Source organism: Panthera onca, chromosome B1 (genome assembly GCF_046562875.1).
Source record: "Panthera onca isolate mPanOnc1 chromosome B1, mPanOnc1 haplotype 2, whole genome shotgun sequence".
NCBI lineage: Eukaryota > Metazoa > Chordata > Mammalia > Carnivora > Felidae > Panthera > Panthera onca.
Genome location: NC_138342.1, coordinates 122,091,672 through 122,118,314, shown reverse-complemented (window position 1 = coordinate 122,118,314; position 26,643 = coordinate 122,091,672). Strand labels below are relative to the sequence as shown.

The following is a 26,643-nucleotide window of genomic DNA, read 5'->3' as shown; positions in this document are numbered from 1 at the left end:
CGTTGTGGTATGTGAGACCCACTGACTAGAAACCAATTTTAAAAGCTATTCGAGTTCGCCTGCCTGGATGCGCATCTTTTTCCTCAAGAAGTGAGCAGAAGAAAAATGCCAGGGTTATTTTGGAAGCACCGAATTACAAGATCTGGAATAAGCAGCTTCATCAGACAGGCAGCTAGAAAATCCTGTTTGCAAAACAGCTCCCACTAGCTTCTTTAATGTCCGAAGTGAGACTCAATTTCGGCTAGAAAATGCACGCCTGTCAGCGGTAAGGAAGAGGTATGGTGGCGCTCGCCCCGCCATCAGAAACACGGTTGCCTGGGTGAACGGACCGCGGGAGCGCTGTGTCTTCCACGCGCAGAACTGACCCGGTACAGTCGCTGTCACTCTCCCAGTCCTAAAGGACAATCTCTTTGAGGCGTCCGGGGAGAACATCCCGACCAGCTGGTTTGAAGCAGGCAGCCGGGGCTGCGCGGTGGCCGACTACCCCTCCGGGCACGAAGGTCAGTAAGGTAGCCAGGTTAAAGGCACAAAGGAGAGGAGGGGCGAATTCCGGCACCCTCGCCTTAGGTGTCGGGGCGTTGGGACAAATCCAGCGGTCCCGGGAACTAGCCGAGGAGAGACTTGGGACTCAAGCAGGGCAGAAGGTGGGCAGAGCCCCTTCTCCCCGCAGTTTTTACCTGCCACAGCCGAAGCACGGCCACCGTCTCTTGCTGAGTCCGCGCCTCGGCTCCCGACTGGACAGCAGCCACTCCCTCCCCAGCCTGCACCTGCAGCTGAGCCGGCCCTCTTCGGACTGGGCAGTCTCCGGGACATTCCAGCGCCCAGGTCCCATGGCTGGGACTTCTCGGCGCCCCTCTGGGACGCCCCGGCAGCTTGTCGCGGCGCTCGCCTACGTGCTCCTGAGCTGCCCCGTGCTACATGGACAGGTGCCCTCGCCTGGGACTGAAGCCCACCCTGCGCTCTACTGGCCCACCTGGGGCGCACCGGGCCTCAGTAGCCCCGACGGCCCTAGCGTCCTGATCGCCAACCCCGGACTCCGGGTTCCTGTGGGCCGCTCGCTTTGGCTCGACCCGCTCCGGGACCTGGTGATTCGAGTGCAGCCGGGGGACTGGTGCGAGGTGACGGTGCTGGAAGCCCTGCCGCTGAGCCACGGCGCGCTCTCCCCTGGCCGCTTCCCCTGCGCCTTCGGACCCCGCCAGGTCCAGTACACCCACTTCGGCTCCCGAAGCCCGGGGCGCGCTCGGGTGCGGCTGCAGCTGCGCTACGACGCCCCGACTTATACGCTAGCACTGCCCTTCACGCTGGCTGTGGACGTGGTGTTTCCCCAGCCGGAGCTAGTGATGCGCAACAGGCCTTTGGCGGTGGAGAAGCTGCGGGGCTGGAGCCACGCCATCGACAAAAAAGTACTGGACTTTGCGTCCCTGGTGTCCGCAGGCTCTGCCCCCAGCAGGTGCCGGCTCACCCTTCTTCCTCCCCAGGGCGGCCCACTGCCCAAGTATGGGCGTTTGGTGGACGCCATGGGGGCCCCTCTCCCCAGGGGCAAGGGCGTAGACTGTGAGGCTTTTGTCAGAGCTGGGGTGCGCTACCAGCATACCGCCACCACCCTGTCGCCCAGTCGGGACTATGTGCCCTTTATGGCGGAGCTGCTAGGGCCAGAAGACAGAGGCGCGGGGTCAGCCGAGGTGCTGCTCCGTGAGCATTTCCAGCTGCTGGTGAACATCCGCGACGGAGTAGAGAACACCGCACCTCGGCCCAGTTTTGTGGCCCTGATGATGATGGAGGTCAATCAGTTCTTGCTGACAGCCCTGACCCCTGACGCACTGGCTGCGGAAGACACGGAGTCTGACCCTGATGACCTGGTTTTCAACATTCTCAATGCCCCCACAACCACACGAGGGCACGAGGGGTACGTGGTCAGCACTGACGACCCCCTGGGCTTTCCAGTCTCCTTCTTCACCCAGCGGGAGCTTCGGGAACTGAAAATTGCCTATCAGCCCCCTACAAAGAAATTGGATTCAGAGCAGCTCTTCCAGTTGGAGCTGGAGGTGGTGGACGGAGATGGTGCCACCTCAGACCCCTTTGCCTTCATGGTGATAATGAAGCCCGCAAACACTCTGGCCCCAGTGGCTAGATATAACCGGGGACTGCTGCTATTTGAAGGTCAGTCCAAGCCCCTGTCCAGCACCCACAGCCTTCAGATCAGTGATAATGATAACCTGGAAGAAGTGACAATAACTGCAGTTAGGGGCTTAAGACATGGGCAGCTGATGGTGCTTGGGGCACCCGCTGGGTGCAAGCATTTCACACCGGTGGACCTGGCAGCAGGGCGAGTGGTTTACCAGCATGATGGCAGCAACACCTACAGTGACAACATCATCTTCCGGATGGAGGATGGACACCACCAGGTGGAATTCCTCTTCCCCGTCACCATCATACCTGTCGATGATGAACCACCAAAGGTCAAGGCCAACACCGGGCTCTCTGTTACAGAAGGACATGTGGTCCAGATTTCCCCCTTTGTCCTGAGTGCTACTGATATTGACTCTGAGGACTCAACCATCCACTTTGTGCTGGAGGACCAGCCTCTGGAAGGGAAAAAGGAAGAGGGAGGGCAGGATCTAGCCCCTGGTTCCTCCTACTCCAGTCAGTACCAGGGGGAGATGCTGCTGCGGCAGACTGAACCACCTCTGTCCCCTGAAGATGAGGACTGGTCTTATGTGGAAAGAGAAGGACTTTATGAGAAGGTGGTGACTGAATGGCTTCAGCAAGACATAATGGGAGGGAAACTCTTCTACCGCTATCTTGGACCCCATAGCCCTCAACCTGTAGTGGCCCGGCTGACTTTCCGTGTACAGGATGACCATGAGCCACCCAATCTATCCAACCAACACTTCTTCACTGTCAGGGTCCAACCAGTGGATCTGAAGAGTCCGGAACTATTTCCAGGAACTACTCTAGAAATGACTGTGCAACAATACCAACTCACTCACTTCCAGAAGAAATTCCTCCAATATACTGATGAGGACTCAGATGACCAGAACCTGTGGTACACCCTGCTGACACCTCCAACTGACACAGATGACAACCACCAAGTCCTGGCTGGAGAAATTGTCCTCACTGATTCGCCAGACATGCCCATCATGCGCTTCACCCAGGCCCAGGTAAATCTGCACCAAGTTGCCTATCAGCCCCCACAGAAGATGCTGGGTGTCACACGACGGGTTGTGCAGTTCACCTACCGAGTGGAGGATGCTGCAGGCAATAGTGTGCCTGGCACATTCACGTTATTCCTAAAGCCTGTGGACAATCAGCCTCCCAAAGTCACCAACAGAGGCTTTACTGTCTTAGAGGGAGAAAGTTTTATCCTCAGCAGGAGTGAACTGGGTGTCATAGATCCTGACACAGATGTTGACCAGATTGTCTTCATATTAGTCTGGGGTCCCCAACATGGACACTTGTACTACTTAAACAAACATATGACCCCAGGGGAGCTTTTCACACAAGCTGATGTAATTAATGGGAGTGTCTCTTACCAGCACAGCAGAGACCAGACTACCAATGACACCTTCCATCTGGAGGTAAGTGACGGGGTTCACCACATACCCATCACCATCCAGATTTCTGTGCATCCCACTACAACTGACAAAACTCCCAGGATCTCTATTACAGGTGGTCCGTTATTAGATGTTTCCATTGATGTACTAGAGAACAGAGCCGCTGAGATCACCATGGGCATCATACATGGCAAAAAGAAGGGCACAGATGACTTGATGTTGTCTTTCATTTTGGAAGATAGCCCAAAATTGGGTACTATTCTCGTGCATGGTTTACCTGCAGAACGATTCACCCAAGAGGACCTCATCAGTGGGGCAGTAGTCTATGTCCACACTGGGGGTGAAGTTGGTTTCCAGAAACAACATGATGCCTTCAGCCTCACCCTCTCCAAGGGTTCTTATCAGTGGTTGGTGGGGAACAGCATAGTGGAAAGAGTGCAGGTGCAAGTGGTTGTGCTGCCTGTGGACAATGTGGCTCCCAAAGTCTCAGTGGCAGAGTCTTATATTGTTGATGAAGGTGGGAAGAGTCCCTTGACCTTACAACATCTCAGTATTGAAGATGTGGACACACCCCAAGATGAAATCCTATGCACAGTGACTAGTCAGCCAGCCTCTGGCTACCTGGAAAACATTGCACCAGCTCCTGGCTCAAAAGAATCACGGACTGGTAGCCCCATCAGTGCTTTCTCCATCAGTGATGTCCAAGTGAGGCATATCAATTATGTACAGAGTATTCACAAGGGGGTAGAGCCACAAAAAGATCAATTCACCTTTTATTGTTCTGATGGCATCAACTTCTCCCCAAATGTTGTCTTCCCCGTAATCATTTTACCCACCAATGATGAGCAGCCTGAACTTTTTGCTGGTGAGTTTGTGGTATTAGAGGGGATGAGCCTGGTCATAGACACCCCACTGCTCAATGGAGCAGATGCTGACTTGCCACAGAATGAGCTTCGCTTTCAGCTCACAGCCCTCCCTCAGCATGGACGAATCGTACAGCAGCTGGCCACAGGCAGCCAGCCCATCCACAGTTTTACCTTACAGGAGATCCAGGAGGCCTCCACCATTGTGTATGAGCATGATGACTCCGAGACCACAGAGGACAGTTTTGAGGTCTGGCTGAGTGACGGCAAGCACGTTACCCACAGGAAGGTACCCATTGTGGTGATCCTAGTGGATGATGAAACCCCTCAGCTGACCATTAATGATGGGCTGGAAGTAGAGACCAGACACACTAAGGTCATTACAAATTGGGTCCTCAAAGCCACAGATCTTGACTCCGATGAGAAGAGCCTCAGTTTTGTCCTCCGTTCAGGGCCTCAACAAGGGCTTCTACAGCGACTGAGAAAACCCAGAGGGGAGGTGAGGAACAACCTCACCCTTGGGATGAATTTTACCCAGGATGAGATTAACAGAGGCCTCATCTGTTACACTCACACAGGCCAAGAAGGAGTTCTTGACATTGTCAAATTTGATGTGACTGATGGGATTAACCCTTTGATAGACCGCTCCTTCTACATCACTGTTGGCAGTTTAGACAGAGTCTCACCTGAGGTGGTTAGCAAAGGGATTACCCTGACAGAAGGTGGCAGAGTGACCCTTACCACCAATCTGCTTAGCACCAGCGACATCAACAGCCCTAATGAACAGCTTCACTTCAGAGTCACACGGGCTCCTAGCCTGGGGCACTTGGAGAGCTCTGACCACTCTGGGAAGCCCATTGCCTCTTTCACTCAGCTACAGTTGGCTAGCAACAAAATATGCTATGTCCACACTTCAAATGATGAGATAAAGATGGACAGCTTTGAGTTTCAAGTGACTGATGGACACAACCCTGTGTTCCGAACCTTCAGGATCTACATCATAGATGTGGATGATAAGAAACCTATCTTGACCATCCACAAACTAATGCTGCAAGAAGGGGAAAGCAAACAGATCACTCCCTTTGAGTTAACAGTGGAAGATAAGGATACTCCAGATGATCTTCTCCTCTTTACTATCACCCAGCTCCCCATCCATGGCAAGATTTTGTATAATGGCCACCATCCTGTGACCACCTTCACCAAGCGAGACCTGAATGACAACCTGATTAGCTACTGGCATGACGGCAGTGAGGCGACTGAAGACTGTTTCTCTTTGACTGTGACAGATGGCACTCATGCTGACTTCTATGTCTTCCCAGACACTGTCCTAGAGACACACAAACCTCAGGTAATGAGGATCCACATAAGTTCCCTAGATAACAGACTCCCCCAGATTGCCATTAACAGAGGTGCATCGGCCTTGAAGCGCCTTCACACTGGACACATGAGCTTCTTGATTACCAGCAGGTCTCTGAGGACAGAGGATCAGAACAGTGTCCATGGGCTCCTGAAGTATAAAGTGACCAGAGGACCAGAGCATGGCTTCATTATCAACACTGGCCTTGGGAACAAGAGTACGCGAGTGTTTACACAAGGTTAGTAAACAATGTCCCCGATGCCTCTGTCCCTCTCCTTGAGCAGATTAGATCTCCCAGGTCTGTTTAAAATTGTCCCAAGCTCTGCATTTGCAGAAAAATTCTGATTCTGATGAAATACAATGGAATGCAAGATTATTCAGATAACAAAAAAAGGCAAGTAGTCTTTCTTCAGCTATTTCCTCAGGATGCCCATTTAACAGGAACCCTTGGACAGCTAGTAAGGCTTTTAGTTATGCCTTAAAATTACAGAATGCAGGTGGACAGCCTCTGAAAAATATCATCATAAGATATGATTACATTAATTTTGAAAATATCCATTGAATTTCAAATTTTAAGTAAAGAAGCATACTTAGGAATTGTTTTCATAGTTCATTAGTAAGCTTAGTTTTCTGAAGATGATATTTTATATTTAGATTTTAGAGACAAATATTACACTGCACATTTTATTGTGTTCAAATAATTTTCAAGTAATTTCTGCATCTAAAAAAAAAAAGGCATAGAACTAAATTTTCCTAAATGCGGAAGGATATGTTTGAAGGATTTTTTTCTTTCTAAATATATTTGTTGTTACTACTAATGGTGAACTTGAGGCAGGTTCCTCTGTTTTCCCAGGCAATATGACACCTGGTCACTTTGGTAGCCCTTTACATTGTCTTAACACTTTATCGTGCAGCTCTGTGTGCATGAGATGTGAAGAGATTAAAGGAATTTTCTACATACGATACATTTAAACCTAAATACAGTCTTAGAGTAAAACTTATGAAGGCTGTTTAAAAAATAATTTAATTATCAGAGTACCTGGGTGGCTCAGCCAAGCATCTGATTCTTGATATGGGCTCAGGTTGTGATCTCACAGCCGTGGGATTGAGCCCTGTGTTGGGCTCGTGCTGAGGGTGAAGCCTGCTTGGGATTTTTCCTCTCTGTCCCTTAACTGCTCATTTTCTCCCTCTCTCTCTCTCTCTCTTTCTCTCCCTCTCCCTCTGTCCTTCCCTTCCTCTCAAATAAATAAAACTTTAAAATGAAAATAAAAGGTAGTTTAGTTACATTTTCAGAATTGTCTCTAAAGCCAATGAAATCATATATGGTTTTACAAGAGAGAGAAGAGAGATAGAGAATCCCAAGCAGGCTCCGCACTACCAACACGAAGCCTGATTAGGGGGCTCGAACTCAGGAACTGTGAGATCATGACCTGAGCCAAAACCAAGAGTCAGTTGCTTAACCGAGTGAGCCACCCAGGCACCCCATAAGAATTATCTTTATAAATAAATACCCCCAAAATGCAAATTGTCTTTAAAATACTAATAATTACCAATACAAAAACACAATAATAGACCCAAGGGACAAATTCTTAAAAATCCAAGAGAATAGGTAATAATAAAAAGTCATGATTTGATTCTCATTTTCTTTTTCCTTAGAATGCAGCCATTGTTCTTGTTTAAATTCATTTTGACAAATAGTTAATGAATAACTGCCATCAGACCAAGCTCCATGCTTTTGCAGAAGACCTAAAACCACATGGACTCACCTCTCCATAGAGGGCCCAGATGTTGTGAAACATGCACATCGAGAATGTCCTTTTTGGGGGGTATTATCCTAAAGTTCATACACATAGCCCAGTAACAAAATTTTAAACTAAGTTCTATTTTTGCTGGTATAACATTAAGAACAATTTAGACTCATGTTCACTTAATCGTTTTTAAAAAGTTAGATTTGTGTTCATCATTTTAAAATTTCTTTATTGTAGTATTTTCATGCCTTAAAATATTGACTTTTTTTTTAAGTTTACTTATTCATTTTTGAGAGAGAGAGAGACAGACAGAGAGAAAGCAAGCAGGGGAGGAACAGAGTGAGAGAGAGAGAATCCCAGGCAGACGGTGCTCTGCCAGTGCAGAGCCCATCACAGGGCTGGATCTCACAAACCGTGAAGTCATGACCTGAGCCCGAAATCAAGAGTTGTTCACTTAACCAACTGAGCCACTCAGGCGCCCCAAAATGTTGACGTTCTTAACATCCTCATTTTCTATTGTGCCATTATGATGAGTGAAACTTGTTCTTTCATCAGCTGACATTGATGAGAGCAGGATCTGCTATGTGTTGAATGAAGGCAGCAAAGCAACAAAGGACCTCTTCTACTTCTCTGTTGAAGACAATGGTAAGTCAGTATTGAAACCTTAAAAGGGAGTCTTGGTTATTGAAAAGCAATATGAAATTGAAAAAACTAAATCATTTGCATAGTAATCACAATCAGTATATGTCATAATACAAACAAATGAATTCTTTTTGCTTTATTTGTGATCCCATGTCAAATGGTTCTTGACAAATGTTTTTTGGAAGGCAAAGCAATGAGGAATTTCAATAATGAGATATGAAGTATTTTACCTGACCTAGATTACGTGTGACATCCCATAAGCAGGTAAATCTTTTCTTCAGGAGGTTCTGAGAATCTGACTGGTGGCTTCCTATCATTCTGGAACACATTAGAAAACCCACCCTTAGATTTTGTTAGGATTTTCAGCTCCAGAACTGAATCTTAGTGGCTCCTTCTCAGAATTGCAATCTTCCTGGATGCAGTGAAAAATATATTGACTGGCATAGAGGAAAACTTGCTTAAAAAATCGCCTGTGTGCTGCACCTATATTGGTTTACTCTGTCTTCAAAGTAGCCGATTGGGAAGCAACTAGCTAACAACAGGCACTCTCTTTACACAGCTAGGAATATGCTGACTATGTTGTCAGTGAAAAATTATTTTGCAGTATAACAAGATAATTGCAAAAATTATGTCTGTGTGCTGCTTGCCACTCAATAACTTCTCTCAGTATAAATCATTACTCATTCCCAGTAAGTAACATGCATTTTCTTCTTCAGTCTTGTGTAACCATTCAAGACTGTTTGGAAAGCAGACCTACATGAAGGCCATATGGTATACTGAGCTTGAATTCCAACTGACCCCATGTGACCTTGAAGAAGTTACCTTGTCCTCTCTGTGGTTCATTTCACTCATCTGTAAAATGGCAGTCTTCATACAACTTCCAGAGGGCTGCCAAGAGGATTAAGTGAGATAATATGTGTAAGCCTTTGGCACAAAGTAGATGCTCATTAATAATGAGTTACCTTCTCCACTTCTAATGAGACAAACTATAGTGGAAACCACTAGCCCCTCCTCTCAATCTTCTCACTTAAAGTTTAAATGTTTATTTAATTTGGAGGGAGAGAGAGACAGAGTGTGTGTGTGAACAAATGGGGGGAGACCAGAGAGGAGGAGGACAGAGGATCCAAAGCAGGCTCTGCCCTGACAGCAGGAAGCCCGATATGGGGCTGGAACTCACAAACTGTGAGATCATACCCTGAGCAGAAGACAGATACTCAATCAACTGAGCCACCGAGGAACCCTTCACATGAAGTTTAAAAACAGAGCTTTCCTTCATTCCCCAGGTTCCCAAGGATGAAAGTCCCTAAAAAGATGAAGATGAATTTAAGTCTTCTAAACTGATTCACTAATGTAAAGCGCATTTGAGACCCAAATGATTTATAGTGACTATTCTTCTGATTTTGAGTGGGATGATATTCTAAAAAGATATATATCTGACTTGGACACTATGCTTTCTGGGCAACATCAGAAACAGAGTCAGTCTGTGTTGATAAATGTGAATTTTATATTGCGACCATTTTGAATATGTACTTTCTATGGGCCAGACAATGCTTATATACATTATGGCTTTGGGTTTTTACTATAAAATAAGAGGTAAATGTTATGATGCCCATTTGAAAATGAAGGCACCAAGGTTGACTAACTGGACTCATGCCATATAGGTAATAAGAAGGTGAACTAGAATCAAACTCAGGTGTTGCAGGTTTCAAAGCCAAGGTTCTTAACCACTATTGCTATACCACCTCTGTTCAGGAAGATAAAATCATGAACAGAAGTCAGAGAATAAGGCAAAGATAGCACTTCTTCACCTAACAAAGGGGCCCCTAGCAAGTTAAAGTGATAAGAATAATCAAGACTCTAAAACATTTGCAGATACATTTACTCATAGTTGGATCTTAAAACACATATGTATGTCCATATGCTGATTAAATATTTATGCATTTATTTGGGGCACCTGGGTGGTTTAGTCGAATAAGTGTCCAACTCCTGATTTCAGTGCAGGTCACGATCTCACGGTTCATGAGATTGAGCCCCGCATAGGGCTCTGTGTGCTGAGAATGACACAGAGCCTGCTTGAGATTCTTTCTCTCTTCTCACTTTCTGCCCCTCCTCCTCCCCTACTCCTTACCTCTTTTGCACATGCTTTCTCTCTCTCTCCCTCTCAAAATGAATAAGTGACCTTTTAAAAAATATTTATGCATTTATTTGTTCCCTGGATTTTTTTATTGTGTTCTGAGTGCCATACACAGAGCTGAGATCCATGTTGCCATTTTTAGAATTCTTGGAATCGTTTACAATCGCTAAAGGACCCACTTAAACATTTTTGTACCAGGTATTTTTAAATTGTATAAATTTATTTCTCTACAATAGTCAGCTTCATCTTTTCTTTAAAAATATTCCAATTTTTAAAATATTTCCCAAATAGAATGAGACAGCATATAGCTTGACAGTGTATAGCACTTCCAGTTATTTAAGCTTTTGGAACTGGACACACTTCTAGGGATACATTTTCTTACCAATGGGCTGAAATAGAATTTGTTGTTGTTGTTGGTGGTGGTGGTGGTGGTACCGACTTTGGAGGCATTAAAAGAAGACTGTGCCCTACCTCTAGGACCATGCATTAGGCACATCCTCAGGTGAGCTCAGGGTCTTAAAGGTGAAAGCATTGTCAGTATGACTCTAGAGCTGCAATTTATTAAAACCCCAAAGCTTGACAGCAGGAAGGCTTTCAGTTCATAGGCTCTGAAACCAGGCTCCCTGCACTCAAACCCCAGTCCCACCGTTTAGTGGTTGTGTATCTTTGAGGAACTGTGCTTTCATTTGCTCATCTGTGAATTGGAGACAATCATAGTGTGTATCTCATAGGATTATTATGAGGATTTTATTGGTTTCCTATTGCTGCTATAGTGAATTACCACAAATTTAGTGGCTTAGAACAACACATACTTGCAAGTCTGTCCGTCAGAAGTCCAAAATGGCTCTTACTGTGCTAAAATCAAGGTTTAGACAAGACTGCCTTTCTTTATGAACACCCTAGGGGAGAACCCATGTCCTTGCCTTTCCAGCTTTAGAAAATGTCCCATTCCATATTAAAAGCCATAAGTGTCCAAGTCCTTCTCATGTTGCTTTACTAAGGCACCAACTCTCCTCCCTCCCTCTTTCACTACAAGAACGCTTGTGACTACATTGGGCTTACCTGGATAATCCAGGATACTCTCCCCATCGCAGAATCTTTAATCACATCTGCAGAGTCCCTCTTGCCCTGTAATAAAACATACGTATGAGTTCTGGGAATTAAGAAGCGGACGTCTTTACAGGGTCATCATTCTAAGTACTACAAGTACTAAAGAAACAACCCACACAAGGCATTGAAGAGTGCCTGGCCCAAAGCAAACACACAGTAGATGTTATTACCTTTAGAACTTTTAGCCGAGATACCAAATTTTTATTTCCCTTCTTTTAGATAAAAAGAAGTTTAACAATTTATTCCTGAAACTCTATAGTTAAATCAGTTAATTACTTAAAAAGGTCAACTTTAAACTATTATGGTGAGTTATCTTATTGGGGTATTGCCTGGAACTCTTGGTTTCTCATCCTTTTCTCTGCCCACTCATAAACTGATTCCATATTTGTTAGAAGTCTGCTAAGGAGACAAAGGAAGAAGAGGAAGTAACTCAAATCCACTGTACAGGTTTTGCCCGTGCTTGCTCAGCCTCTGCACAAAGGAATAGCTTGCCTATCCGCATCCTGTTTCCTGTATCAATTGTGCCTTTTTCTTTTTGTTCTGCTGTAGTTAAATGAAGTCGCACATGCCACAAACGTAATAGGATACGTTTCTTCTTTCCTCTCAAATAGTTATGAGCATACCTATACTTATATACAGAGCTGAACTGGGAATTCACATGGAAATTTTTGTCAATGTACCTGGTTTGTATGTTGCATCAGTTGCTGCCTCATCAATTTTCAGTAACCAAGACTAAGGCCATTGCTGTTTAAGATCTCAGTCTTTTTTATAACATTGGTGGTAAACTTCATTATGTTCAAGCTTCTCATGAAAGTCACTGGTGAAATAGAGAATACGTTTTAGATTTATAAAGCTCTGAACTGTACCCGTTAAGCATACTGTCAAGTGCATTTGTATTCCTCCTTAAGTCATTATACTTATAGATTTGTCTTGAAATGTTGTATATCTCTACTATACGTAACGCTGAACAGATCTGTTCCACTTACCATATAATAATATTAACTTAATATATATAGCACTTAACATTTCTCCAAAGTGTTTTACAGATGTTATTTCAATTGATCCTTACTATAACCTGTAAGATATAAGTTATCATCTCAAATTTTACAATGAAGAATGGATTTGAAGGATTAAAATGATGCAACCAAAGGAACCATCAGAAACATCAAGTCCATTCTTTCTAATAAGCCACACTGAATGATTATATGGGTGTCAGACAATTTTTAGTTTGGCGATGTACTGTAGATATGTCCTTAAGACCAGAAACAAATTGCTTTATTTTCTCTTAAATTATTCAGCGTCTAAAACCAGTTTGATTAACACTATGCATTTTGATATTTACATTTGACCTGATACTTGCCTCATGGTCCGTATGAATACCAGTTTTCTGTTTAGGTGAACTGTCTTCTTCAAGTTATGAAAATAAAGTAGTGAACAATGATTTTTTTAGGACCAGTGATAGAACTAACCATAAGTCCAGTGAGTCTGCCCCTGCTTTTAAGGTAATATCATGCTTGTTTATTTAGAACTTTACACTCCCTAGAACACATCTGTGAATTCAAGAGCAAGACAGAAATGTCTCTGAGTAGTCCAATCAAAATCCATGGCCCAGTATTTTCACACTTGACTCAAAGAAGCCCTTTCCTGGAGTCTAATTACTCTTATTTCCCAAACAATTCTAATTTCATTTTAAATAAAAACAGTAATAAGAAGAGAGTGGAGGGTAAAAAGCAAAGAGTTACAGAATGCAGAAGGGATAGATAAAAATGAGCAGCTACAGAATTCAAATTCAGGAGAAACCAAGAGACCATATAGAGAAGAGACAAAATGTTCCATGTATTTCTATGACTATAATATGGCAGAAGCATAACTGCAGTAAAACTATAAAATATTTTGCCAGCCTTCAGGATGATGTCATAATAAACCTGTATTTAATATGGAAAGAGGTTCATAATGTACTCTTAAATAAAGAAAATCAAGTAGAAAACAGTATGTAAAGTTGTAAAGGATGATTACATTTTCACGTATACATCCATATGTATATGCATAACAAAAAGTCTAAAGTATATGGAGCAAGATGTTAAAAATGGCTTGTAATGGCAGTGATGGATTTTAAGTTGTTTTTATTTCTTTTGACTTTTCTTTACATTTTCTTGTGTAAATGCCTTACAGTGGCCACTATTATCAGGGAAAAAAAAAAGCAATTTCCATTTAAGAAAAAAGAACACTTGATACATCACAACCAACTTCGTTCAATAATATTGATTTAAATGGCTAACCGTGTTACTCTGGCTTATAAATAATTCAAAAATGTCTCCCTTAATAATGTAATGGATTCAAAAATCCAAACAAAGGAGAATCAGAGTGGATTCTTTTCAGGCGGGAAGGAATCAACAGTTTACACTTGTCACTGACTCTTTCCTTCATGAATCCTACCTGCTTATATCTTTTATTCCTTCCTACCGTGACCAGGAATGAACTGTTAGCTCTTGGACAAGCCATAATAAGCAAGGCAGGTCCAAAGGGTATAGAGCAGACGGCTAGAGGGACAGGAAAGGCTCACCACCAGTGTCCCATGTTTAGTACCAATCTGTGGAAGAATTAGTTCAGAGCCACAAAGTGTAGGAAATAGCTAGAGGGTTGGATGTGATGATACTGTGCTAAGCAAAACTTTGTCATCCCCTTTCCTTTGTGAAATATGCTAGGTAACCTTCCCTTTGTGTCACTTGTGATTTGATTTGATTTTTTCACTTTTATACCAAAGCCATTGATTCTTTATAGAAAGAGAGAAGAGGTACTTCTGTTTAGATCACCTTATACGCTGTCTAGACAGTCAACTCAGCCATATTTCCTCTCAGTTTGGAGGCCACACCTGTAGCTTAACTGTCCTGCAGTGATATTTTGCTACAAATTAATTCTTTTAGAAATGGCAACATCTTTCCACAACACTCAGTATGGAGTCATTTTTAGGAAGAGCATTCAGTGAATGGGAGAATGGTAAGGAACAATATTGAAAACTAGCTTAATGGCACCCTATTCAAGCCTTGTTTTTAGCATTGCTAATTATACTTCCTGCTGACAGCTTTAAGTCTTCAATTCTGCATAAAAATACCTGACTGTATGGGTATGTTTAACATAGTCTAAAATGTTTAAACGGCCAATAATTCCTCCACCAGATAACTTGCTGTAAACATTTTTTTAAAAAATAAATGCATGTACATGGTTAAGGAATAATAAACTGTACCTTGATACCTGATCCCTTTCCCCAAAGGAGGAATTGTTCTTTCTGTTTTCTTACAAAAAGAAAATTAATCACATAGCAGAAAATATATGTATATCCTTTTTAATTTACACAAAGGAGATTATTTATTTTTTATGCTTTGCTCTGAGCCTTGCCTTCCTGTGTTTAATGTATGTCTATATTATATCCAGACATATATTGAACTAGTAAAAACAGATCAACCTTATCTGCTTTATTCGTTTTAGACAACTATGTAATATTTTACTTTTGACTGTATTGTAGCCTAATTAACTGGTTATGTAACCCAAAGTATTTTTTGCTCTCTCATTTTCAGTGCTACTATGAACTTACTCTTGACCTACATTTGTGAATGCATACGTTTTCTTAGCAATGAAAGATGCTGATTTAACCTGGATATTTGCACGTCTAAAACATGTCTAAAACATTCTAGCTTATCCCTAAATTCATAGTTGCTTCAGACATGCAAAACTTTTCCTCACAACAGTACCAAGACAGACATGTAGTTCAGACAGAAAATGTGAAAGCAGTTTATTCCAAAATTAACTATTAATCCTTAGAAGTTAAAAAGTGTCAGCAGGGGCGCCTGGGTGGCTCAGTCGGTTGAGCGTCCAACTTCAGGTCAGGTCTTGATCTTGCGGTCTGTGAGTTTGAGCCCCACGTCGGGCTCTGGGCTGACAGCTCAGAGCCTGGAGCCTGTTTCCGATTCTGTGTCTCTCTCTGCCACTTCCCCGCACATGCTCTGTCTCTCTCTCTCTGTCAAAAATAAATAAACATTAAAAAAATAATTTTTTTTAATTGTCAGCAAAGAAAAAAAAAAAAAAGGAAAGCCTTTGCTTCTGGGAAGTGCTCCCAGAAATCCCTGAAGTTTTATACCCAGTCAGTTATTGCTTCCTTGGCTCTGCTAGGGCTGACTTTGGAGGAGTATCTAGTTTTGGTATTTTTAAGGTCTGTCATGGCTGAACTTGCAAAGATTGAGTCTCCAATTTAGAATGAAGTCTGAAGTCTGCAGGTGCAGTGAACTGCCCAGGATGGACCGCTCTTCTGAGTAGAGGTCAAAACAAGTTTTGCTAATCTCTAGCTCACTGGTCAGTGGGGTCATGAGGACCACTAAGCAGTGACAACGAGAGAGACAGGGCAACCTCATCCATTTACATGTCACACGCAGAGTGGAGTCTAAGTCACAGCATTTTATAAAATATTGTGTGTCAGTGCCGGGTGCTGGGCTACTACACCTTATTCACAGTGTGGGAATACTTTTAAACCTCATAATTCTAGATAATTCCCACATCCTATTTTGTGTGACACCAACTAGCCCATGCTTGATAAACATAGCAACTTTTTAAAATATACTTAATAATAACAAATAGAATTCTTTACTTGGTTTCCACATAGAAAATTAAGTGGGGATTTGAGATAAAAGTTCTTCAGATGTTGAGGTGAAAGTGAGATGATTTCCAGATGATTTTCTCAGTTCTGCATTTTATTCTGCTAGTGCTAATGTTTTCAGCCATATTGTTTTAAACTAAAAATAATACGTGTACAAACAAAATATATTCAAATAGTCCAAAAGAGTTAGCACACACACATACCTCTTGCTGTAATTATGTCTTCCATTAATTTTGAAGTCCTAGAGGTCTGGGAGATAGCAGATAACTTAAATTTTATTTACTTATTGTCTGCTTTTTAATCTTTATGTAAAAAGGGAGTTGTTTAGGATTGTAGTTTGGGCTGTGTGTACCAGGTAAAGAAGAAGAGGAGATAGTCTGGCTGATTAAATTGATGTGTTCAATCGAATCATATAATCCTGACCATAATCTGTGTTAGAATTGAAATGACTTCCTGACAATACCTAGCATATGATAGGTGCTCCAATCATATTGGTTGAGCAAAAGTATAAATACAAACTCATGAAAAAGCTACCAAATCTCAAATTCATTTTATGATTTGTAGAGACTGTATGCTTAGTCATAGTTGTGATTTAAAAAATAATATCGATCATAATTATGGATAATTTGGAAAGAGATTTTTGAAATTAAAAAATAAATGTATTTTAGAGTTTATGATCGACAGCAAATAATCTCAAAGAAAAATTGCTTTGGTCACTTTATCTTTGAGCATGAAAGCATTTTGTTCATCGTTTTCTCCCCATAAAATAAAACACAGGCTTATTTTTTTACCGTAATCTACTTTTTTAAGCCATGCAATTCCATGTATAAAAGTTGAAAGCCAGGCTGAGCATGCAGTAACCTAGGAAAACTCTGGTATGAGAAAATAATCACTCTTCACAAGGATGATTAATGAAAGGAGAAAACATTTTTGAAAGCTAAGAAATCTTATGAATGGTGCTCTTTTAGCATTCTCTACTAGTAAGTCAATACTTACTATATTCAGGGAGTGTCTCCTTTAGATCACATTATTGTGCATCGCTTGCTTTTCATTTTCCAGTTGCTAAATATCCTCATTACCACATACATCAATTTAAGAAACATTTTATTGCTTGAAAAGAGAGTTTATTGCTTAAAAAAAGGCAAAGCTGTTTTTGTCTTGTGTTATGTAAACAGGCTCTTAAAATAATCACTTCAGGGATGAATTTAAAATAAAACTTGACAGGGGTGCCTGGGTGGCTCAGTTGGTTAAGTGTCCAGCTCTTGATTTCAGCTCAGGTCTTGATCTCCAGGGTCATGAGTTCAAGCCCTACATTAGGCTCTGTGCTGACAGCAAGGAGCCTCCTTGGGCTTGTCTCTCCCTCTCTCTCCGCCCCTGCCCCACTCATGTGCATGAGCTCTCTCTCTCTCTGTCTCTCTTTCTCTCTCAAAATGAATAAATAAACATTAAAAAGTAAAATAAAATAAAACTTGACAACTTCAGCATTAAATTCCATGGACATAACACATGTGCCTACTAAATAGATAATTATAAATAAACAAATACACATATGTGTATATACACATATATATATTAGTTTATGAGGTATATATGGACACATAGAGCTCTCTGAACTGAGAAAAACATTTTGACTTACTTGGAATGGCTAGTTAACATGTATCCATCTTCTTGATAATGAAGTAAAGTAGTTTGGTTTCAAATTCAGGTTCAACATTTATTGAACGTCTATCTTGTCCCGGGTATTGTGCTCGACATTTGAATTCCTTACCTCTCATTTAATCTCCACAGTATCATCATGAGATAGGTATTATCCCCCCATTTTATAGGAAAAAAGCTAACTCTTGGTGACATTGGGTAAAATGACTATTAGTATTAATGTTATTAGCACTTGAACATGTGGAAGGATAAGACAATCACAAAATCCTAGTTCTTATGAAATTAAGTCAGTATTAATATTATCCTTAAATGTATCAATCTGCTCTTTGTTCAGAAATTACATGTTGCTCTGGAATGCAGAAGACATTTAATTTAAAGCAGAAATTGTAGGCAAATACTTGGAAGCTGATGTTTATATACTGCACATGCATAAAGGCAAGTCCTTCAGAGAGAGGAAGACGAGAAGCACAAATGAGCGAATGATGCCATTGCCACTTTTACAAATCAGAAGTCACTGTTTCAGCTTAGGTCAGATGACTCATCTGCAGTTTTGAATGACTGGAGTCACTGAAGACAATATTTTTAATAGAAAAATTATCTACAGATTGCATTCTGACTGAGCTTCAAATAAGTTGGGCTGCTGGGCATTTTGCTCATCATTCACTATCAGGCCACAGACACACTGGCTTGGCTCCATGTACGATAATGATTCAGACTTTTCTAAAGTAATTTGCAAAAAGTGGGAATGAATATGCATATATCCATCTGTGCCCTTTCAGCCTAAATATATGAGAAGCTGTCAGAGAAACAAAACCTATGTAAGAGGCACAGAATGAATATCAAACCCTGGCCTCATTAGCAGGAGACCATGTAGTTAAGTATGCTAAACATCCCTCGTGTTAACCTGGTCAGGTTTCCAGAGGCTGTGTCCTAGCGGTAGCATAAAGCCAGGAAGTCAGTAGCAATGTGATGTCAGCCTCTTGAAATCTCAAGCTAACGTTAGGGTATGGGGTTAACTGATAAAATGATCAAGGATCACAGTGTTTTGTTCATTAGGTGTGTTATTAGAAATAGAGCCTGGGGGCACCTGGGTGGCTCAGTCTATTGGGCTTCCGACTTCGGCTCAGGTCATGATCTTGCGGTTTGTGGGTTCGAGCCCTGCGTTGGGCTCTGTGCCGACAGCTCAGAGCCTGGAGCCTGCTTTAGATTCTGTGTCTCCCTCTCTCTCTGCCCCTCCCCTGCTTATGCTCTCTCTCTCTCTCTCTCAAAGGTAAATAAATAAACATTAAAAAAAAAAAAGAAATAGAGTGTGGAAGTAGACTGTTTGGCTTTTGCTACTCTTTTGTGACAAGAGTTTAAGAAAGTGAACATGGGAATGTACCCTTCTGCAGATATAAGCAGAGGGAGCCTTGGAGCTTCCAAATCATCGTTAAGTGACGTCTTCAGTATTCCACTTTTTGGCTTTTACTTTCTTCTTCTTTCTACCTCTCCTTTCACCTTCTGTCCTCACTTTCCTTCTCGTTAGCTTTTAATTGCTTCTGCACAACTTAGAGAATTAGTTCTGGAGTCTCGTCATATTCCTCTTCTTCTCTGGTTCTTGGTTTTTTTCCAGCCCTGCAATATACTTCACCTATGACTTTATTCACATTTCTTAATCCTACTTATGCATTCTTTTCCATTCTCTAAGATAGTGTTCAGAAAACAGAACATACTTTGGTGTATATATTAAAAAGTGTTTGACAAAGTGTTTGACAAAAATAAAATACTATCATTAAAGCAATCCCTCCATCTTATAATAAGCAACTTTCTTAATACCTGGCCTTAGTTACATCGAACAAATGTGCTGAGGAAGGTATGCAAGTTGTTATTTTGGAAGTAAAAATTCTCTGAAACAGAATGAGGTGTGATGATGTTCATGCAAAAAGAGCGAAGAACATTAGAAACATCCACTAGAAAATAAAATCCTGCTGAAGGGAGAGAAATGGAATCCCTTTGAGCTCAGCCATGTAAAAGGTTTCCTTCACACGAAGAGCTTCAAGAAGCTAGACGTCCCGTCTTTAATCATCAAGGCGGGCACTAAGCCATGCTCAGGACAGGCCCTTTGGTAAAGTTGGCCATGTTACAGCTGGAAGCATCTTCGCTCTGGAGAGCCAACTGAGTTTCTCAGCTGAAATGATTATGATAGCCTGAAAATGGCTGTGGTCTCTGCTTCCTGTGATGAAAGAAAAATGGAATATGCATCAATTGGCACAGCATTGGGAGAAAAGAAAATGGGTTTCTTGAGACAGTGACTTTCTGGTCTTTTTAAGTGACTGCACAGAGCTGCTGGAGTTAAATGATTATTTGGGGGAAGACCTGTAATGGATTTCCCATTTCCTTTTTTAAAAAGGCAGTTTGATCTTACATGCTCTGTTAAATTAATAAATGCTGCCTAGCTTCAGAGTCTCAGTGGCCAAAATTGTGTGAGTAGATGAATTAAAGACATTAAAGGCAAATCCAGTTTTTCTCCTGTGTAGTTTATTTTCAGTAAAATAAATCTGTAGATCTTAACCCAAGAGATCTGTAGATACAATTCAGACGGTCAAGGAACTTGAATGAAAAAAAGTAAAAAGAATATCTTTATAATTACTAACCTCCACCTAAAATACAGCTTTCCTCCCAATTATACATGTAGATAACAAATGATAATACCACCAGCAAAACTTATGGCTTTGTAACCAACCAATAGGAATAACAGATATTTTAATATCAAATTATGGGAATTGTAGAGATGTCAAAGTATCCTTTATATTCATCACTACTTTGAAATTTTGGTGATAATTACTATTGGAAATTTTTTTAATGGTCTTATGAGATAATTCACGTACCATAATAATTCATATTCATCCATTTAAAGTGTACAGTTCAGTGGGTTTGGGTATACTACATTATTAATTTTTTTTTAATTGTAGTCATATGTGTAGCATAAAATTTGCTGTTTTAGCCAGTTTACACATATAATTCAGTGGCACTAATTGCATTCACAGTGTCATACAACCATCACCACTATTTTCAAAATTTTGTATATACCCCAAACAGAAATGCTCCAAGCATTACACAGTAATTCCCCAACCCCCCTCCCCCAGCCCTTGTAATTTCTAATCCACTTTCTGTCTCTATAAATTAGTCTTTCTGTATATTTCACATAAGTGGAATCATACAATATTTGTCCTTTTGTGTCTAGCTTATTTCACTGAACATGATGTCTTAAAGGTTCATTCATGTATCAGTATCAGATGTACCAGTACTTCATTTTTTAAAAAAAATGTTTATCTGAGAGAGAGAGAGAGAGAGAGAGAGGCGGGGAGGGGCAAAAAGAGAGAGAGAAACAGAGGATCTGAAGTGGGCTCTGTGCTGATAGCAGACAGCCCGATGCAGGGCTTGAACTCACAAACCGTGAGAAGGTGACCTGAACTGAAATCAAGAGTCGGATGCCTAACCAACTGAGCCACCCAAGCGTCCCTCAGTACTTCATTTTTATCGCTGAATAATATTCCATTGTGTGCATATACTACATTTTGCTTATCCATTCACCTGTTGACATATACTTGGGTCATATCCACCTTTTGGCTGTTGTGAATAATGCCATAATGGACACTGGCATAGGAGGGTCTATTCTAGTCCCTGCTTTTCATTCCTTTGGGTATATATATCTAAGAATGGAATTGATAGGTCTCATGGGCTAATTCTATGCTTAGCTTTTTTGGTAACCACCCAACTATTTTCCATAGCAGCTTCAGAACAAATGTTTACTGTTCTGATAACTGTGTTTTAATATAATTGAGTTTTACATAATTATAACCATTTTCTTGTGTACATTCAGAAACATTGTCTGAGGAACGATCCCCAGGCTGTCAAAGGGCTTCCATAACACACACACAATATGTCAGGAACCTCTGCACACTGGCTTCTCTTTTGTTAAGCAAACTGATTTAAATCTGTGAAATCCTGGCAAGTGTTTGATGTCTAGAACTAAAATTGTCTATCATTATAAAAATAGTGATTTTGCATTACCTTGGAAATTCAGTTCAGCTGAGCTAGACTAAGGACTGAACTTTAAAAATGCTTTCAGAATCAAATTTTCTTGGTTGATAACATAATAGGCATCTTTACTAACAAACATGTTAAGAAAACATAATATGCACTTCAATGGGTAAGTACAAGTTTCGGCTTTCAGTATTCTAGAGCATAAGGGCTGGTTGGATGAGTATACTTTGAAAGGCCAGATCGTTCCTGAAATGTGGCTGATTTATCAATCAGTTACAGTGGAGTTCCAAAAACAGAGAAGAAAAAATATGAATGCTTCAACAATTTGCATCCCTCCCATAGAACTATAGTCGATTTCAAACATCATGAAATGCATTCATTCACAGTCTTGTGCAACCATCATCGCTATATATTTTCAAAACTCTTGTCACTTCAAACAGAAGCCACATAACCATTAAACAGTATCTGTTATCATTAATGTGTCATTTATGTAGAGGTTCACTTAACCTCTGTGTTTTTCAATGAGAAATATATTGTAGCCACTTACTCAGTCCAAGTGTTTAAGATTTAGAATATGATTGTCATCAACTATGAAAAGAAACACATAGGAAGAACTTGCCTCAAATTTCAGAAATGGCATAGTTCTGTTCTGACTTAAGTATCTCTTATTTAATTAGCAAATATTTATTGGGTACCTGCTATATGCCAGGCTCATGATATATAACAGGAAAAAAGGCATAGTCCCAGCTGTGAAGCAACTTACAGTCTCATGGGGGATAAGTTAAAAGTCAGGGTAAATGCTATATTGAGAGTCAGTTTAGATTGTTATGAGAGCAAATGTGAAAGGCATCTTATCCAGAACTGAAACGAGGCTTCCCAAGATGTAGCCAGGTGAGGGAAAAAGGAAAAGAAGAGTGGAAAGGCAAAACAGAAGAAAGAGCAGAGGAAATTTGGGGACTGCCGTGAGCTCACTCCAACTGCATGGGTCAGAGAACAGAGGCTGTGGCAGGAGCTGAAGCAGTGAGCAGGCTCCAGACTAGGAAAGATGTTCTCAATGTGTCAGTGGACTTTATGCTGAAAGTGAAGAAGAAACAGTAAAGTTCAGACAGAGCGGTGATGTGATTACCGGGAGCTATGTGCACATAACTTTGCATTATAGAGACTAGATCACAGGCAGAGGCAAAAGTAGAAAGGGGGAGATTGCAGTAAGATAAGTGAGAAATAATGTTGATATAAGCTTAAGTGGTAGCAATGAGTGTGGAGAGAAGTGGATAGATTTTTTTTTAATTTGTAGGAGCTAGAATTGACAGTTCTTGAATTTGAGGGAGCAGAGAGAGGAACTCAAGAGTGATGCCTAGTGTCTTCTTTCTAACATTATTATTGTCTCCCTAATATACTGTGTTCTCCCAAAGTTTTAAATGTAAGTGAACAGCCATTTGCCAGTGACTGATGGTCTGTGTCCTACTGGAACAACAGAAGAGAACAGAAAAATATAACCAGCTCGAAAAATACAAGCCTGGTATTGCCTTTTGTACAAGGCATAGAGACTCGAAGAGGCATTGGTAACTGAGACTCATGCTAAGACTGATGTTTTGACTGGGCAAGAGGATAATCAAAAAGGGGGACTGTTGAAGTAAATTCCTAGGCCCAAGATGGAACTGTTTCTGCCTAGGGTGTCACATCAGGGAACTAAACTTAGATAACTTTCGTGTCCCTGTAAAAGCTCCACTTGACCATAACTGCAGTATACCCAGTCTTCCAATCTCCAAATGCCAAGCCAACTCTGGGCCTTCTCACCCCAATCAAGGGTGACTGGGTGACCCCAGCCAATCAGATTTCTCTATTTGTTTCTTCCTTGGTCTTTATTCTTTATCCTATAAAATCTTCTTGCCTCCCACCCATTTTGCAGTTCTCCAAAAGGAAAATGTTCACTTCATGAAGTGTTAAATGAAATTTGTTTATGTCACCTAAAACAAAACAAAACAAAACAAAACAAAACAAAACAAAGTGACGCCCAGGTTTTTAACGTGGGAACCTGGGGGACATGTTGGCAAGGAATAAGGAGTTCTGCTTGGAAAATGTTGAGTGTCAAGTTCTCATTCCAGAGCCAGTACTTACCAGCCCTATGGCTTTGGGCAAATCTTAGGACTTTTTGAACCTCCATCTAAAATGGAGATGCTGATTTCTGTCTGGTTCACAGGATGTGATGAGGCTCTAATAACTTATGCTTGTGAAAGCCCTTTAGAAACTATATAACTGAAGAGTACTGTGATTGAGATGTGAGTACTTCAGTAACTGACTAAAACCTTATTCAGTGTCATCATTGCTATCCTGAATTACAATTTAGAGATAGGCTTAGTGGGAAAATATAAGCCAGGGAATCAGGAGACCTGAATTTCTGCTAGCTCCACAATGGAGGACTGGTCCTCCTCTGAAACATAAAGTTGCCGAACTCATCATCTCCAAGGGCCCTTCTGGCCCTAAAATTATAAGAATGTTGTTAACTGTTGTTTTGAAATCTATTGGATATCCAGCATGATCTTAGTAGGCCTAAGGGGATTATTCTTGTGGACAGCAGTTCAAGAATTTTCAGTCACCATTAGCCTACTTTATGGAGGAAAGAAGGATCAGGCTTTCTGAGAAACTATTATTACACAAATAAGTACATATGTGATTAATATGTTACTTGATCAATGTGAATGTGTTGCAGAAACAGTATAACTGAATATGACTAAGGGATGGTAAAATGTGATTCATTTGGTGCAATGAAGAGTCAAGAAGGGTATGAAGTAATTCTAGTATCTCCTATTGGATTTCATTTTATGGATTGAATATATGAAGTTTGATTTTCCCTTGTGCCTTTAATTGCAAACAGCAGAAAATCTGTAAAGTCCTAAACAATTCCCTGCTAGATTATTTTATGCTGTGCATTGCTGAACATAAGCAACCACTCCTGGGGCTTCCCCTGCCCCTTAGTTTTGTTTTGTTTTGTTGCAAAATCTATTTATTTACATGAAATTTAAGTACATAAAAATACATGAAATGTAAATATAATATCTTAATACCTTTATTGAGATATAATTCGTGTATCATACAATTCACCCATTTAAAGTACACAGTTTAATGGTGGGGCACCTGGATGGCTCATTCGTTAAGCGTCTGACTCTTGATTTCAGCTCAGGTCATGATCCTGTGGTTGGTTTGTGGGTTTGAGCCCCAGGTCAGGCTTTGTGCTGACAGTGCAGAACCTGCTAGGGATTTTCTGTCTCCCACTCTCTCTGCCCTCCCCCATTCTCTCTCTCTCTCTCACTCTCAAAATAAATAAAATGAACTTAAAAAAATAAAGTACACAATTCAAAGGTATTAGTACATTCCCAGGATTGTGCAACCATCACCACAGTCTAGTTTGCTAACATTTCGTTCCCCCAGAAAGAAACCCGTACCTGTTGGCAGTCACTCTAGTCATTTCCCCTAGCCTGTCATTTTCCCCTAGCCTGCCCTAGGCCTTGCCAACCCCTAACCTACTTCCTGTCTCTATAGATTTGCCTATCGTGCACTTTTCATATAAATGGAATCATGGAATGTGTGGCCTGTTGTCTGGTTTCTCTCACTTAGCATAGTGTTTTCAAAGTTCATTCACATTGTAGCATATAGAAATACATCATTCCTTTTATGGATGAATAATATTCTATTGTGTGGATATACCATTTTTTATTTATCTTTCGTCAGCTGATGGGCATTCGGCTTGTTTCCACTTTTTGGATATTATGAATAATGTTGCTAGGAGCAGCCACAAGTCAGTGTTTGTGGGGATGTATGTTTTCATTTCTCTTGGGTGTATGCCTAGGATTGGAAGCCTTCCCCTAAGTTTTAATAACCCAGAGCTTAATATGTGTTCTCGCTGATGCCATGGGGAACCCTTTATTACAGTTGGAAGACTAATAATGAATGTCAACTAATAGAAAATTGATTGAATTTCTTTTGAAAACACATTTTAGGGCTAGGCATTTTTTAAGTGTGCACAAGTCAGTTGTTTGCAAGTTTATCATCACAACGGGGTGAGAAATCTGTAGTGCAGTAAGTACGTTTCAGAGAGGCTCAGTAACCTAAGATTGTAGTCTGTTTTCTTTAGAGACTTCATGACTTCAATAATGCTTACTGCAAGTAATACCAGTCATTAATACAGGGTTTGTGTCCATGGGAGGAGGAGGGCAGTGAGAAGACTCAGTAAATTTGGCACAAATCCCTTGAGCAGAGTTTTACTTTCCTATTAACACAAGCTTTTCTATTATGAAGCTTCACGGGGAATTTTTAAGACATCTCTAAGACTTCACGGCTGATAGCCTATAGCTATATGCCCCAGGTCCCTGGTTCTTGCCCCTCCTCAGGACAAATTCACTTTCATATGTCCTTAGGATTATTTTGGTGTGAGGTTTAAGAAGCACTGATGGATGGAATTTTTTTTTTTTTTTCACATGGCTGTGATATGACTTGAAAATAATTTAACTGGTATTTCCTGAGTGGAGTGCCATGGAACTAGTTGTTAAAAGATGTTGCATTAAAAGAAAAAATAAGATCCTGTGTTTAAGTAAGTTTGAGAAGTAATGAGAGTAACAAATTTATAGTTCCTTTAATTTAAAACTTCTCAGAGGCCAGAGAGTTCTCTTGTCTCTGCTCAAAATGAAAGATCTAGAACTACCTGCCACAGCCTTCAAAATTAGACCTGTAAAGCATTTCACAGAAGTTAAACCTTTGCCTTTTATTTTAAAAGTTGAGTTGACCAAAACAATTACAGTAATTAGAAATCATCCCAAAAGTTAATTTTAGAGCACTGAGGAGATATTCATGAAAAAGTACTCTCTAGATGTAAAACACTCCAATTTTATGAACCACTGAATACAGTTT

The 26,643-nt window shown here is 41.0% G+C and overlaps 1 protein-coding gene across 1 annotated transcript in view; it reads left to right on the top strand.

Moving 5' to 3' along the window:
* Positions 1-310: 310 nt before the first annotated feature.
* The window catches only part of FREM3 (FRAS1 related extracellular matrix 3), a 97,792-nt gene continuing 71,459 nt past the window's right edge, over positions 311-26,643 (top strand). The window contains exons 1-2 of the mRNA XM_060654079.3: positions 311-6,012; positions 8,078-8,167. Coding sequence (XP_060510062.3) covers positions 831-6,012; positions 8,078-8,167 — 5,272 coding nt within the window. The 5' untranslated portion in view covers positions 311-830. The remainder of the gene's footprint in view (positions 6,013-8,077; positions 8,168-26,643) is intronic.